General features: G+C 40.4%; 2 protein-coding genes across 5 annotated transcripts in view; one reads left to right on the forward strand and one right to left on the reverse strand.

The window, feature by feature from the left end:
* The window catches only part of LOC123701666 (sodium- and chloride-dependent transporter XTRP3), a 36,520-nt gene extending 22,068 nt beyond the window's left edge, over positions 1–14,452 (reverse strand). For 3 of the 4 annotated variants that reach the window (XM_045649155.1, XM_045649153.1, XM_045649156.1), the window contains exons 1-2: positions 14,374–14,452; positions 3,076–3,793 (exon numbers count right to left, since the gene is read on the reverse strand). In XM_045649155.1, coding sequence (XP_045505111.1) covers positions 3,076–3,337 — 262 coding nt within the window. In that variant the 5' untranslated portion in view covers positions 3,338–3,793; positions 14,374–14,452. Of the gene's footprint in view, positions 1–3,075; positions 3,794–14,309 lie in introns of all 4 variants that reach the window. The other variant, XM_045649154.1, reaches the window with a different exon arrangement.
* Positions 5,769–7,961, forward strand: LOC123701985. Its single transcript, XM_045649617.1, has one exon. The coding sequence runs from the start codon at positions 5,769–5,771 to the stop codon at positions 7,959–7,961; it is 2,193 nt and encodes a 730-aa protein (XP_045505573.1).
* Positions 14,453–15,043: the final 591 nt, after the last annotated feature.

Genomic DNA, 15,043 nt, shown 5'->3' on the forward strand with positions numbered 1-15,043 from the left:
TTCATTATAATATTACGATAATAAGTATTCGAGAAAAAAATATTTTAGGCCATTTAAAATTTTATGCATATTCCCTATTACGTTTGATATTTCTCTGATATTCCACTTTGGAAACATCATTCGTATTTTGGTCCGGGAGCCAGAAGCAGATATTATGACCAAGTTCCTCTCAAGCGGTAATTAGTAAAATGCATCAAAGTATAGTATTATGAAGCCTCGTGAACGTCAGCTGGAGCTCGGTTGGGGGGATGAGCGGTTGTAGCCTCCCACGCACGTAAGAAAAAAAAGTATATTCATTCATTTCCTCTCAGCTAAAAATTTGTCAAATTGTAGCTAACCCAATATCTCAACGAAAAATAATAATCAGCTGGTTACAGCATGGTGTATTATACGTCAGCTGGTGTCTCGAATATAATGAGACATTAACAAAATCATCGAGATACGTGGAATTCCATCAACATAAGTCCCCGTAAAAGATAAGTAATAACTTTATTAATTATATATTATACTATTATTTTTTTAATAATTATAGTTAACTAATGTTTTTAGTGGGTTATTTCATATTTGTTACACTTTTAGGTAGTTATGTGAATTTGATGATATGATAGTTATTTTTAAATGCAGTTTATAATATTTGTAAAAACATGTTTACCGATGTGGCTGAATGTACGTAGTACCCCGATCATGCGTACAACTAACCACCTCCAAGTACCTTATTACTGTCTATATTATGCTAGCGTGTGTTGCTTGAATTTTTAAAAATAACGATAATAATTAAAGATACGTCATTTCATCTCAGATGAAAATTTGTGAGCTGATTGTTAATATACTGATGCGATAAATAAAAAAAATCAGCTAGCAATAATTCGAGGAAAACCTAGTCAGTTGATGCATATAAATTGGCAATAGATGTTTCTGTCTAACTCCTATGTAATAACTTTCAAAGTATCAGCTGACGGTTTTTCCACCAAGATACAGCCAGCTGACCTATATATATATCCACAGTTACATATAAGCTATCATCAGGTAAATTTTTGTTTGAGAGGAAATCACGGAAAATAATTTTATTTTTTTCATGTTCGAGACACCAGCTGACGTATAATACACCATGTTGTAACCAGCTGATTATTTTTTTTCGTTTAGATATTGGGTTAGCTACAATTTGACAAATTTTTAGCTGAGAGGAAATGAATGAATGTATTTTTTTTCCTACGTGCGTGGGAGGCTACTACCGCTCACCCCCCCAACCGAGCGCCAGCTGACGTTCACGAGGCTTTATAATACTATACTGTGATGCGTCTGACGAATTATCTCTTGAGAGGAAATAATGAACCAAATTTGCACCTGGCTCCCTAACCATTTTATTTACGATAATCCATACTAATATTATAAATGCGAAAGTAACTCTGTCTGTCTGTCTGTTACTCAATCACGCCTAAACTACTGAACAAAGGAGAATGCCCATGAAAGTATGGACCACAGTATAGTATTGCGTCAATGCCAGAGTGGTTTTGGAGGGTTCTTCGATATTCAAAAGATTTTTACCAATTGATTTTTTTGTGATAAAAACAGGGGTTTTCAAGATATTGAGAAAAATGTGAATTAACCTCAAAACTTAAATAAACCCGATTTAGTTAGGTTTATGTGTGATTTAGGTAGTATTTTATCCTCTGAAGGTTATTTTTCGTTTAACATATTTAATCTATGCGTAGAGCTTATGCTTTCAGACAAAGTCTATTTGTTCATCGGCTAGTGTAGGTAGGCACCAGAAATCTTCCGGGACGGATTTCAAGAACACCTAAATATATATTTAAAAAATGCCAATAGAGTTTTTATTCGATTTACATATTGTTGTTGTTGTTTGAATCATTTTTTCACTACATATTCGAAGAAAGAAACAAATAAGAAATAACTGGTTACCTACCAAGCTATGTCATAATCATATTTTTTTATATGTATGTATATTTATATTATTTTACTTCACTATCTATGTTAAAACAACCTACAGTGTATAAACAATACCTTACAGAGTGATTTTATGTTAATTGATTTTTTTGTAATTCAATGAAAACAATATAATACATTTAGCTATTTACCAATGTCATAATAGTTACCGCTTGGTTACCGTGGTAACCGGTAATGGATACTAAATCTATGGCAACGGATCTAAACAATTACATGTCTTATTAGATTTTACAAAACAATCCCTGTTCAAAATATATTTTCCGATGGTAAGAAGGCCTCTAAATTGCCGAGATTTTTTTTAATAGTATTGTTGTCTTGATGCATGAGAAAAACCAGTACCAAAAATGGGCATTCTCCTTTGCATGAAATTTGGTATGGGGATATTTTGATACCCGAGAAAGGACATAGGCTACCTTTTATTGTGAAATATGTACCACGGGCGAGGCCGGGGTGGACGACTAGTTATTAATAATATATAATGTCAAATCAACATATTAATATTTTAAATTACTGACCGCCTTCTTAGTATAGTGGTTGACTCTTGAAACTATTTTTTCCCCTCCGAGAATCAAATCCAGGACCCCTCTACGCCCACAAGTTAACCACTATGCCAAATATTAAAGAGCCGGTCAATTGTCTATTACGCGTTGATTGTCTATTAGTGGCATAGATAATTTCAATTGTTATATTTCAGGGTGACAGCGGCGGTCCCTTAGTATACAAGGGAGTTGTAATTGGCATAGCGTCGTTTGGAAACTATGATTGTTCGACCAAAGGCTCGCCTGCTGTGTTCGCTAGAGTATCGGATCTACGTGATTTTATCGATAAAGTCATAAAAGAAAATGTCTGAGTATATTTCCTAGGTTTTTGTTCTATCGCTCCATTCTAAAGATTATATAAAAATATTTATGGTATCTGTAGGTATTATTTTTTTGCAATTATAGACCGTACCTTTTACCCTTAAAAATAATAATTAGTAGGTATTTGTTACGAATAAACATAAGCAGCAAATTTCAAAATCATTACAGCCTACAGTGAGTAATTTAAGGAAAAATATTTGGTATATTTAAGGCGATAAGAACTTTTTCATGAGTAAGAGCACAAACTTACCTCCTCCATTTTGCTGGCACAAATACGGAAAGCGCCAAATGTTGCCCAGCCCCACAGAGTATCCAATGATTGAAAGGAAGAACTGCAGTTTTCCCGACCACGCAGCCCGATCTTCATCAGGTGCATCGCGTTGCAAAGAGTTCCTAGACCCTTGAAGCACTATAGTAACTCCATGTGGTCTCTCACTACCATCTGCTCTTGTATTCAAAGGCGCCAATTCATGCCCATTGCGAGGACCGATCGGTTCAGCTTTTGCCGCCATTTTGCGTTCTTTTTTTTAACTTTTTTTTCTATCAATTATTAACGGCCTATTATTTACGTCTACAGAACAAAATGAACCGTTTATTATTGTCGGTTAGCTATTGCAATCGATTCAAATCAAATAGATTTCAATTTGACCAGATTCTTCGAGTGGTAGTCGTTACCTATGAATATGTTCATAATATTTTATATCTTGTGTTATGTATTTCGACAAATACCGTATAGCGTCTTTCTTTATGAATTCTATAACTTTAACGTAGGTTCTCGTCCGTTGTAGCAACTTAAGCCGTAGTTTCAAGGAATCTAAGACGTTTGATGCCTCTCTGTGCATATGACTAAGTGTCTATTACTCAGATAGCTAATTAAACATATTTCTGCTCTATGTCTAAGAATTGATGATAATTGATCATGTGTTATGTTTGGGCGCCATGGTCGATGTATCAGAACTCCCCGTTAACTGTAACAAAGAAAACAAAACTTAGAACAACTTGCCAATTGCCATGAATATAATAAATGCATAAAATGAATATGTAACTTGTGGGTGAAGTTATTTCGTAACACATACAATAGACAAAGAAGACATGCTCCTTATTAGTTACAGAAGCAAAAACTCAACCAATGATTGGTTCCTTTAATGAAAAACTTTGTATCTATTCATTTAAAGACCCCTCTGCGATCAGAAATGTTTAACAAACTGTGATCGTGATGAGCCAAATAAAATACTTGAATAAACTTATATTTTTAATGCAGAATTTTACGGAAAATTCACTTAAAAATTAGGTCAAATCTCTCATCACTAATATCGGCTTACTCCGTAAACTGAAACATTTTGGCTTTGAGCCATAATACTTTGCAAATCGCACTTTAACCTTTTCAGATACTGCAACTAAAATAACTGCTTTATTTGATTTAAAGAAAAAAAGAATTAATAGCATTTACTTGTAACTTTAACATCTCACCAAAAGTAAAGAAAATATTAAAGATGAGGTGCGATCGAACCGATGCAGATGTCGTAATTTATACATTTTTAAGATACCTACAGTTTATTTTTAAATAATGAAAAGTTTGTAAATAAGCTTAATCTCTCTTTTATCTTTCTTATTTCGTAAAAGTGTATCTATAAACAAAAAATAAATTCTGTTTTAAAATAATTTGATTTTTTGTACTCAGTACTACAAAACATATATAAATTATACAATTAATCTGCCCTATATTTTAAATAATAAGTCAAAATTAAATGTAAAGTAAAACTAACAATAATTTAATAAAAAGGTTTGGAATCAAATCAAGACATTCAAATCGTACATATTATAAGGTATTATAGGAATCAATACTGACACTGCAACACATACGTAACCTACCGAGCGTGTTATTACCTTTGCTCTACTTAACCCTCTAGCGCCTGCCATTAATTTCCCAAACTCAATGACTAACCGTTTACCTCGCGGCGCTTCGTGCTTTTAAGAGAACAATAAATAGTTATCGTATTCGTATCGTACTTTTACTGGCGGATATTTTCACTTTTGTTGCGCAAGGTTCCGGACGTACCCACATTTATACTATGGTACCCACGACAGTAAAGTCATAAAGCACAAAAGGGTTAACAAACACGAGTTTTAAAAACATCCAGTGCCAAGATTTTAACCTTAACCTGATATTCTAAAACCATCCAAATACCTTATCAGTTCATGCTATTTAAACCTATCGGATGTCATCACTTAGTGACGCTCTCACATTTGTGTGGCTTCGTATAATAATAACATTAAACACAGTTGTAAATAAAAGTTAAGGCAAGTAACAAAATGATGCTTGCGACTGTGGCTTGGATCTTTAAGATATCATCACTTTTCGTTTCGTTCGATCTTTTTGGTGACATTAAACGCCTCAAGTTAATTGCAATCTTCAATCTTCCACACAAACTTCTTTTTACGGCGCATTTACATGAAACGAATATATAGAGCTTGAGCTAGAGCAAGAGCATCCCTCCCGGGTCCAGGCCTTGTCGCGGCGGGGGGGCTCAGTAACTTGGGATGCAATCCAGCATCTTGAGTGAAGCTAATTGGACCGAGTGGACTGCTCTCGGTATCCCTCTTATGTGAAGAGGGGACAGGAGATGCACTAGCGCTCTGGCGCGTGTTTGGGGCTTCTACTGCCCAGAGGAGCTTCGTGCTCGTAGTATGGCAGGCCTGCATGGCTTGCGGTCATGGGCGGCGGACTGGTGAGAGTCACAAACCTCACTGGTCAGATTTTGGTCAACGTCGGCCAACCCGTTAACGCCTATTTTTAGGGATACGGAGGTCTTACAGGACCAAGAGGAAGTCTAACCTCACTAAAAAATAGACCCTAACACTAAGGTTGGGACGTCGCTGATGGTGTGTATGGCCGGGGAGAGCCCGGTTCCTAGGCGTCCATGAAGAGAGAGGGGAGGAAGAATGATGGAAAAAGCGAACAATAACCAAACTACTCAGGCGGGTACCAGTGTAGCTGGAGAATCCCGTGGTGTGTCGACAGATGCCTCTGCGGCAACTGTGGACACACTCAGCCCAATCGTATCTGAGGGGGCAATTGGTCGCTGTGTTGTTAGATTGGAGAGAAGTTTAGAGGCGGAATCGCGGCTTGAGTCGTTAATGGAAGACTCTGCGATGAGCCTGAGCTCAACGGGCAAGTTGAGCTATAATAATAGTACGGGTATCCCAAGAACACAGAGGAAACCCATACGTGAAAAGAGGATACGGTCACCTGAGGGGAGTATTTACAACTCTGACTCTCCTAGCGATAAGTCAGCTGCTCCGTTGCCCAAAGTACCTAAGACAAGGGGAAGGCAAAGATATCCAACTTCTTCTATAAGAAGTGTTGGTCTTAGTAGGGCCACTAAGAAATTGGTAGCCAAGCATGGAGAGCAGCGAAAAGAGGCGGAAGAATGTGCTGAGAGTGAAGCGGCGAAGCTTGTTGAGGATTATCACCTAGCTAGAGCTTCTTGCCTGAGTGACACGTCCTCCATTATTGAGGTGGAAACTGGTGAAATGTCTCATGGCATTAGAAACTTGATCTTGCATTTGGCTTCCATGGTTAACAATGTCGAAGTCAAGTCAAGAAATATTAAAGGGACTTTCAGGAAAAGTCTTAAGGAGGTAGTAGCTGGCTTGAGGGACCTAGGTGAAAGAGTTCATCGCGTAACTGCTTCCGAGGAGACTGCAAGGTTGGAACGGGAATTAGGTTCGAAAAATGAGGAGCTAAGACTCATGAAAGAGAAGTATGAAAGAGCGGAGGCAATGAATGCCCGCATGTTTTCTGAGTTAGCCGAACTTCGTAAAGAAATGGCGGCATTGCGTGAAGAAGCGAAACGGGACGATGGAGAACGCGAGCGTAGACTTATGGTCCAATTTGGAGAATTAGTCAATGCACGCTTTGAAGCCGTTGAGTCTCGACTCTTGCCAGAAACCCGCGTCAGACCACCGCTTGCAGCGGACAAGAGGAGAAAAGAAGGAACAGCGAAAGCTAATCCAAGTAAAGAAAAGTCTCAGGAGAAGAAAAAATCTAAGAAGTCAAGGGATTCGTCTGATGCCCAAGCACAATTGCAAGGTTCTGGCGCAGCATCTACATCCCATTCTAAAAAGAAGAGAAAGAGGAATAAAGGAGGCAATGGGAATAGGACGGTGGCTCAAGCACCTATTTCAGCAGATGAGCATCGTCTGGTTCCTGTTACTGATACCCTTAGGAAAGAAAGTTGGGCTACAGTTGTCAAAGGAGGTAAAACCATCCAGAGAAGTCAGCAGGTTAAGAAGACGACCGCACAGTCTACACGGCAAAAAGCTGCAAAGCTGCGTCCTCCAAGGTCTGCAGCCATAGTTTTAACGCTGCTTTCCGAGGGTGTAGACAGAGGTTTGACATACGCTCAGATCATCTCTGAAGCAAAAAAAAGAATTGATCTAAGTAGTCTTGGAATCGAGTCTGTCCGCTTCAAACGTGCCGCTACAGGAGCCGCTATTATTGAGATTCCTGGCGTGGCTAATGAGGAGAAGGCCGATCTACTGGCCAATAAGTTTAAGGACGTACTGAACGAAACAGAGGTGCGGATCACCCGACCGATGAAATGTGCTGAACTGCGTATTTCCGGGCTGGATGACTCGACCTCTTCTGAGGAAGTGACTGCTGCCATTGTTAAGACGGCTAGCTGTCCTCCAGAGATGATCAAAATAGGTTCCATCCGACGCGGTCGGTCAGGTACAGGAACGGTATGGGTGAGATGCCCTATAGCGGTGGCCAAAAAACTTTCAAGTGAAGGAAAGTTACTGATTGGTTGGGTGTCGGCACGGGTTCAGCTTCTTGAACGAAGGAAAAGGCGTTGTTTCAAATGCCTAGAAGTGGGACACGTCCGAGAACACTGTAAATCAGAAGTCGATCGAGGTGCTCAATGTTACCGGTGCGGTGAACTGGGGCATAAAGCAAGGGACTGTTTGGCAGCGCCACACTGTACTCTTTGCGCCTCATCTGGCATATCCGCCAACCATTCTATTGGTAGCAGAGCGTGTGGGGCATCCAAAAAAATGCGGCATCGTTCAGCTGTACCTGCGGTACAACCACAGCGGCTGGATGCGGAGATGGAAACAGAACATCCCACTTAAGATGGCTCTACGATGTTTGCAAGCGAATATCAACCACTGTGCGAGAGCTCAGGACCTCCTGGTTCAGAGCATGGCGCAGTGGTTGGTGCACGTTGCAGTTATTGCGGAGCCATATTTTATTCCAAATCGGGATGACTGGTTAGGAGATTGTGATGGCCTCGTAGCCATTGTGGTGAAAATGCCTGAAGACACCCCACCTCTTGGAAGAACTATTAAAGGTCATGGTTGGGTTGCGGTTTTACTGGGTGAGACGCTCATCATTGGAGGGTATTTCTCTCCCAACAGGCCACTATCAGAATTCGAGGACTATCTACTGGAGTTGGAGGCTATTATAAGACAAAACAACTACCGTCGAGTGTTGCTGGCTGGAGATCTCAACGCAAAGTCTGCGACATGGGGCTCTCCAGTAACTAGTGCACGTGGAACACTTTTGGATGAGTGGATTGTAGCTGTTGGGTTGGTAGTTATGAATCAGGGCTCCGTAAATACGTGTGTACGTCAACAAGGTGGATCTATCGTAGACATCACACTTGCGTCAGCCACGTTGGCTAGCAGCGTTCAGGGCTGGAGGGTACTTGAGGACGTAGAGACATTGTCTGACCACCGATATATCCGGTTTGACGTCTCCGTTGCTCAAGTGCCCCAAACCGGTCAAAGCCGGATTGCCTGTTCGGGAGAAAGTCCTCGGTGGGCATTAAAGCGTCTTGATCGCGAAGCATTGCAGGCCGCAGCGATCGTTCTGGCTTGGGCGTCACCGCAAATAGAGGCTGTTGATGTTGAGGCTGAGACTGAGTGGTTTCGCCAGGCCCTCTCAGAAGTTTGTGATGCAGCCATGCCCCGGGTCAGATCTCTGCCTCCCAAGAGGCAGGTTTACTGGTGGTCTGAGAATCTCACAACACTGCGTAGCGCCTGCGTTAGGGCCAGGCGCCGATACAGCCGGTTACGTCGACGCCGCTTCCGTGATAGGGAGTCGGAGAATCAGCGCTATGCAGAATATCGCGAGGCGATTAACGAATTGAAGAGAGCCATTGAGAGGGCAAAGGCAAAAGCCCGGGAAGATTTCTTAGAATCTCTTTCTAGGGATCCATGGGGCAGGCCGTACAGGTTGGCGCTGTGTAAGTTGCGCCCCAGGGGTCCACCATTGACGAGGACGTTGGAGCCTGAGCTCCTGGATAGAGTAGTGGGGACCCTGTTTCCAATCGGGGATGCTGCAGTTGTACCGCCTGTAATGGCACAGCCGTTGTCAGCGCAACATCTTACCGATGTGCCAACTGTTACGGAAACAGAGTTTCATACGGCACTGATGCGACTTCGGGGTAAGAATACAGCCCCTGGTCCTGACGGTGTACCCGGAAGAGTGCTGGTAATGACAATGGATTGGTTGGGTGGAAGATTGAAGAAACTCTTTACTCAATGTCTTCTTGACGGTACTTTTCCACGCCAATGGAAGATAGGAAGGCTTGTGTTGCTACGAAAAGAAGGCCGTCCAATGGACTCTCCTTCGGCATATAGGCCAATAGTCTTATTGGACGAAGTAAGCAAGCTTTTCGAGCGAGTAATTGCTAATCGGCTGGTTCAGCACTTGGAGGGTGTTGGTCCCGATCTAGCCGACTGCCAGTTTGGTTTCAGGAGGCGGCGCTCGACTCTCCACGCAATCTTGCGTGTTAAGAATATAGTGGACCAAGCAGTTCGCCGTGGCAAGTTCGTCATCGCGGTGTCTTTGGATATAGCAAACGCATTCAACACCCTTCCCTGGGCTACGATCAGGGAAGCATTACGGTTTCACGGGGTGCCTCCTTACCTGTGCCATATCGTGGAATCGTACTTATCTGAGAGGTGGGTTGAATATCCTGGGAGGCTTGGCTGGCAGCGCCGAGCAGTCACATGTGGTGTTCCACAGGGGTCGGTTTTGGGACCTCTTCTGTGGAACATTGGTTATGATTGGGTGCTGCGAGGTACCAATGTCGAGGGTACTGAGGTGACATGTTATGCCGACGACACTCTGATAACTGCTGGAGCGAAGACTTTTGCTGAGGCAGCCTTGCTGGCTGAGACTGGAACAGCCCAGGTAATCGCACGGATCCGTCAAATAGGTCTAGAGGTTGCTCCATCTAAATCGGAAGCCATATGTTTCCGCGGTTCACGACGAGGTCCTCCACCTGGGTCTTGTTTGAATGTGGGAGGAGTGTCCATTGCCATCCAGCCGTCGATGAGGTATCTGGGACTCATATTGGATGGCAAATGGACCTTCTATCCGCACTTTAAGTGTCTGGCGCCCAAACTTCTAAGAGTAGCGGGCGCTCTCAGTGGTTTACTGCCGAATATTAAGGGACCGAATGAATCATGTCGCAAGCTGTATGAGGGGATTGTGCGGTCGATGGCTCTTTATGGAGCTCCTGTCTGGGCTGATTCGCTGACGAGCCGAAATATCAGCCTCTTACGTAAGCCTCAGAGGATGATGGCGATCAGAGTCGCCCGGGCATACCGTACAGTCTCTTATGACGCAGCTTGCTTACTTGCTAGATGTCTCCCCTGGGACTTGGAAGCGGAGATTCTTTCAACCATGTTCCACTGGCGAGAAGAAGTAGGCCTGCATCGGAGCATATCTCCAATAGACATGGACAGGCGTAGGGCCAGACTCCGAAGACAGGCAACGGAGGCATGGGCCAGACGGCTAGCGAACGCGCAATATGGCATGATGTCTATCCATGCCATTTTGCCTGTATTTCAGGAATGGATGACTAGGCGCCACGGCTCGCTCTCATTCCGCACGACACAGATTCTGACGGGGCATGGTTGCTTCGGTAAGTATCTGTGTCGAATAGGAAAACAGCCAAATGCTGCCTGTCACCATTGTGACTGTGAGGAGGACACGGCTCAGCACACCTTAGAGTCGTGTCCAGCGTGGACAGCGGAACGCGATGCACTACGTGCTATGGTTGGATCAGACCTCTCACTTCCGATCGTAGTTGGTGCCATGTGTGAAAGAGAGGACGTGTGGATGGCAGTGCTGTCTTTCTGTGATGCAGTGATGTCACAGAAAGAAAGTGCTGAGCGCGACCGGGAGCGTAGGAATCCTGTGCGTCGCAGAGCACGCCGCAGGGGACGTCGGGTCACTTAGTAGACCCGACGAGCTCTTGCCTTTATCGTTGCAGAGTGTGTGCGGCGGGGGCTGCGCACATTCAATATGCAACGTGAGGAGGGCGACAGACTGTTGTGGCTGCAGTCTGTCGTAGTGCTAGGCATGCGCGTAGGGTAGTCCGCGACTACAAACGAGTGGATTGCCAATGGCAGGCGCGCGAGGGGTACCGTGAGCGTTCCCACCGGAGATCCCGGGATCCCCTCTTTACTTGCGCGAAAGAAGGCCACCGTGAGGTTTTAGTCAGTAGAAGTCTGACATAACCGTGCTGCTGCCCCCGAAGCAGCCGGTATTCATGAGAATTTCCTCACGTTAAAAAAAAAAAAAAAAAAAAAAAAAAAAAAGAGCAAGAGCATGCTTAGGTACGTGATCATTTAGTGTTAACGAAAATTCGAATTCAGTGTTGTTCAGTTTACCAACATTGTATAGAATCTTTTCGCACTAAGAACAACGAATTTGACATAGTAGAGTTAGAATGAGCATTCGCTCGTTTGATGTAAATGCACCATGAGGCGTCTTATTTTATGTGGAATATAAAACTACTTTTATATAAAGGTTTCACGCAATGCCCGATATTTGATTTCTAGAATTCTATGCCAAATATAACAACGGCATTGGCACGTATCCTATTTAGTTCCAAATTCTAGTCATTAACCTTTTAACCGCATAAAATATCCTGAATTGTATAGAAATGGAAATCTCTTCCATTCCATTCAAGTTCTAAGTGAATGCTCCAAATGGAATCAATCTAAAGATTATATCCTGCAGCGTACTCTTAATCGAGGCATTATAATAATCGTCCATTTTGACGAAACGAAAGCGGTGTGTGGAATTATGTCAAGGACACGGGGAAGCCTTTGTGTGTCCCCTCTCTAAATAACGGGTTTCAGAGGACTTCACTTCATATGAAAACAAATAGGGAGATTCTTTTGAAACTACACGTGATACGTCTGGTAATTTTTTGTATCACTTTAAACTAATGTTTAGCGTTTGAGAGAGTTTTGGAACAATGTTAAATCTTCGAATGAATACGTAAATTATAGAGTAATTCTTGAAAAATATAAAATTATCAATTAATGTAGTATTTTGGGAGAGTGAATGTAATTTAATATTTATATGGATATCTCGGAAGTCGAATTCCGTAACATTGTGTTGTGTACTGTATATGATAGAGTGCACTACTTATTTTAACTATTTCATGTAAAAATTTACATGTAACTATCGAGAAGTATGAAATATTACCAAACACGAGTTTTAAAAACATCCAGTGCCAAGATTTTAACCTTAACCTGATATTCTAAAACCATCCAAATACCTTATCAGTTCATGCTATTTAAACCTATCGGATGTCATCACTTAGTGACGTTATTATTATATTATTATATTATATTGGTTGGAAAAACGAAAGAACGACCGCTATAAAAATTTTACTTTTTAAAGAAAAAAAAGATTTTATTTTTTAAAGAAATTTAGTTGAAAATCAAATTTACATTATGGCAGTACTTCTAGATAGCAATGAAATGCTTGTTCACAACGGTCTGGAATAATTTATAGTCATCGACTGCTATTCGAAAAAAGCCGTGCGATGAAAATATGAGTTATGTGTTTCATTACGTAATACATTTAGTGAAAATATTTTCAGTATGCGCAAAAATATTTTAAATTCACTGAAGTTACTTCGTGATCAGCCAATGTTTAATAAATGTACAGTTAAATATTTATTTTTTGTGTCTTTTTTGTTTAAATCTGATACTCTATTATGAAAGCGTGGACTGAGTTATTAATATTATAAAAGTTGCAGATATTTCTCTACGTAAATATTTAATCTATACTAATATTATAAAGCTGAAGAGTTTGTTTGTTTGTTTGTTTATTTGAACGCGCTAATCTCAGGAACTACTGGTCCGATTTGAAAAATTATTTCGGTGTTAGATAGCCCATTTATCGAGGAAGGCTATAGGCTATATATCATCACGCTAAGATCACCAGGAGTGGAGCACTGCGTGTAAAACCGCAGGGCACAGCTAGTTTAATATAAAGTGAATGAAATGTAGAGCAAAGAATATTGTTGTTGGTAATTGGGCATAATCATATAAGAGCAAAATTAAAGTAATAAAATAAACGAAGTGATGCTCTGAAATAATTATAGTTTATTATGAAACCCATATCAGCATTTATAGTGATGTGTTTCATTCGTGTGACGTAGAGCGCATTATAAAATATAAAATTTACATATAAATATCTCTATTTATTATGAGTATTTAAAAACATTATACGACAAGAAATGTATGATTTACTTTATAAAATAGGATTTAACTAGACAATGTATCATAATAATCAACTTCTCTAGTTGAACCATAAACCATAGCCTATAGAGTAACTACGTAGTTATTAACATGATTTATGCCCTCGTGGCTCAAAACAAATGAGTCAAGGGACAGAAGTGGCACTAACTGGCATGATGAGATATCGATCGATGACCTACTAAGCGGAGATATTACAGACGTTATTCTACTGTGACTTTTACGTAACCTTTCAGGTTCACGACATTACCAAATACACAATACAACAAAAAAAAAAACAGATATCCTCCAATATTCGTAGACAATATTATCAGTTCATCTGTTATCTATGCCAAGGACATTTTGAAAAAGCTCGCGTCACGTGTTATTTTGCACGTGGTGAGGAAGCGTCCTGGCCAGTCCTGACCTTCCCTACCCCCTGCACCCCGCACGCTGAGCATAGAATCGATAAAACCTCCGGGATGTCTAGAGCCAGCCAATCTGAACATACCTAATGTATAGATTTTTTAATGACTGCAGATTTTTAGTAAGCTAATGACAGGAAAATATTTATCGCTGTAGAAATATATACAGGTAGTTTATTTAAGTATTTTAGCATGTTCCGTTAATTGAAATATAAATTAACTATATGAAAAATATTGGTCTACCGAAGTGCTTTAATATTAAGACTTACGAATCTTTTTTTTCTGATTTCATGTAAATAGTAATTATAAATAAGCAATACAAACTAATAAGTAATAACTACATTATACTGAACTGAAATTACAAGCAAAAAGAAAGCTCTACCAAAATATATATTAACATCTCTATATCTCTACATTATTCATGAGAGATATGGAAAAATAAATTAGATTGAATAAATCCTCTTGCGCTACACATTAAAATAATCGCTATAACATTGCATACCTTATACAAAAAACAAAAATATCCTCATTCAATGATTAATGAATGTAACAAAAATAGCACTGACCATTCACAATTTTTTTTACTCGCAAAATTTCTCATACAAATTTAGAACTCGGATCGCGGGTACTAACATCCGCAACGGGCGACCCACACTAACTGGCGAGTTTTCTGCAGTACTAGAGATGTGCTCTTATCGATATCGTTTATCGACATTCCTTAAGGGTAAGTAATCATTTTATTAAACAAAATAGATTTTTCAGTACGCGGTTTTAGAAGAAAGCGTTCGTGCAATCTCTTTCATCCCTATTGTAATTTAAACAAACAATTTGCTTTTGGGTTAGTGAATGAAAATATGTAATAATAATCACGTTTTTCCTCACGGCCGTTAATAATGGTATGAAAATTTACGGAAAATGATATACTTCTTGAACTTGATGGAAGTGTGCCAATATTTACAGAAATCACGTTATGTTTATGAAGCTATCCATTACTGTCAAATTTATAATTACGCTCATGTTGGTTTTATGATAAAGTAACCTTTACCAAATACGATTAAAGTACCTATGTATAATAATAATTAAGGATACAAGGTCATTTGAGTATATCTAATATATATTATAAAGGCGAAAGTTTGTAAGGATGTATGGATGTATGGATGTATGGATGTTTGTTACTCTTTCACGTAAAAACTACTGAACCGATTACAATGAAATTTAGCACACATATAGAGGGTA

Source organism: Colias croceus, chromosome 22 (genome assembly GCF_905220415.1).
Source record: "Colias croceus chromosome 22, ilColCroc2.1".
NCBI lineage: Eukaryota > Metazoa > Arthropoda > Insecta > Lepidoptera > Pieridae > Colias > Colias croceus.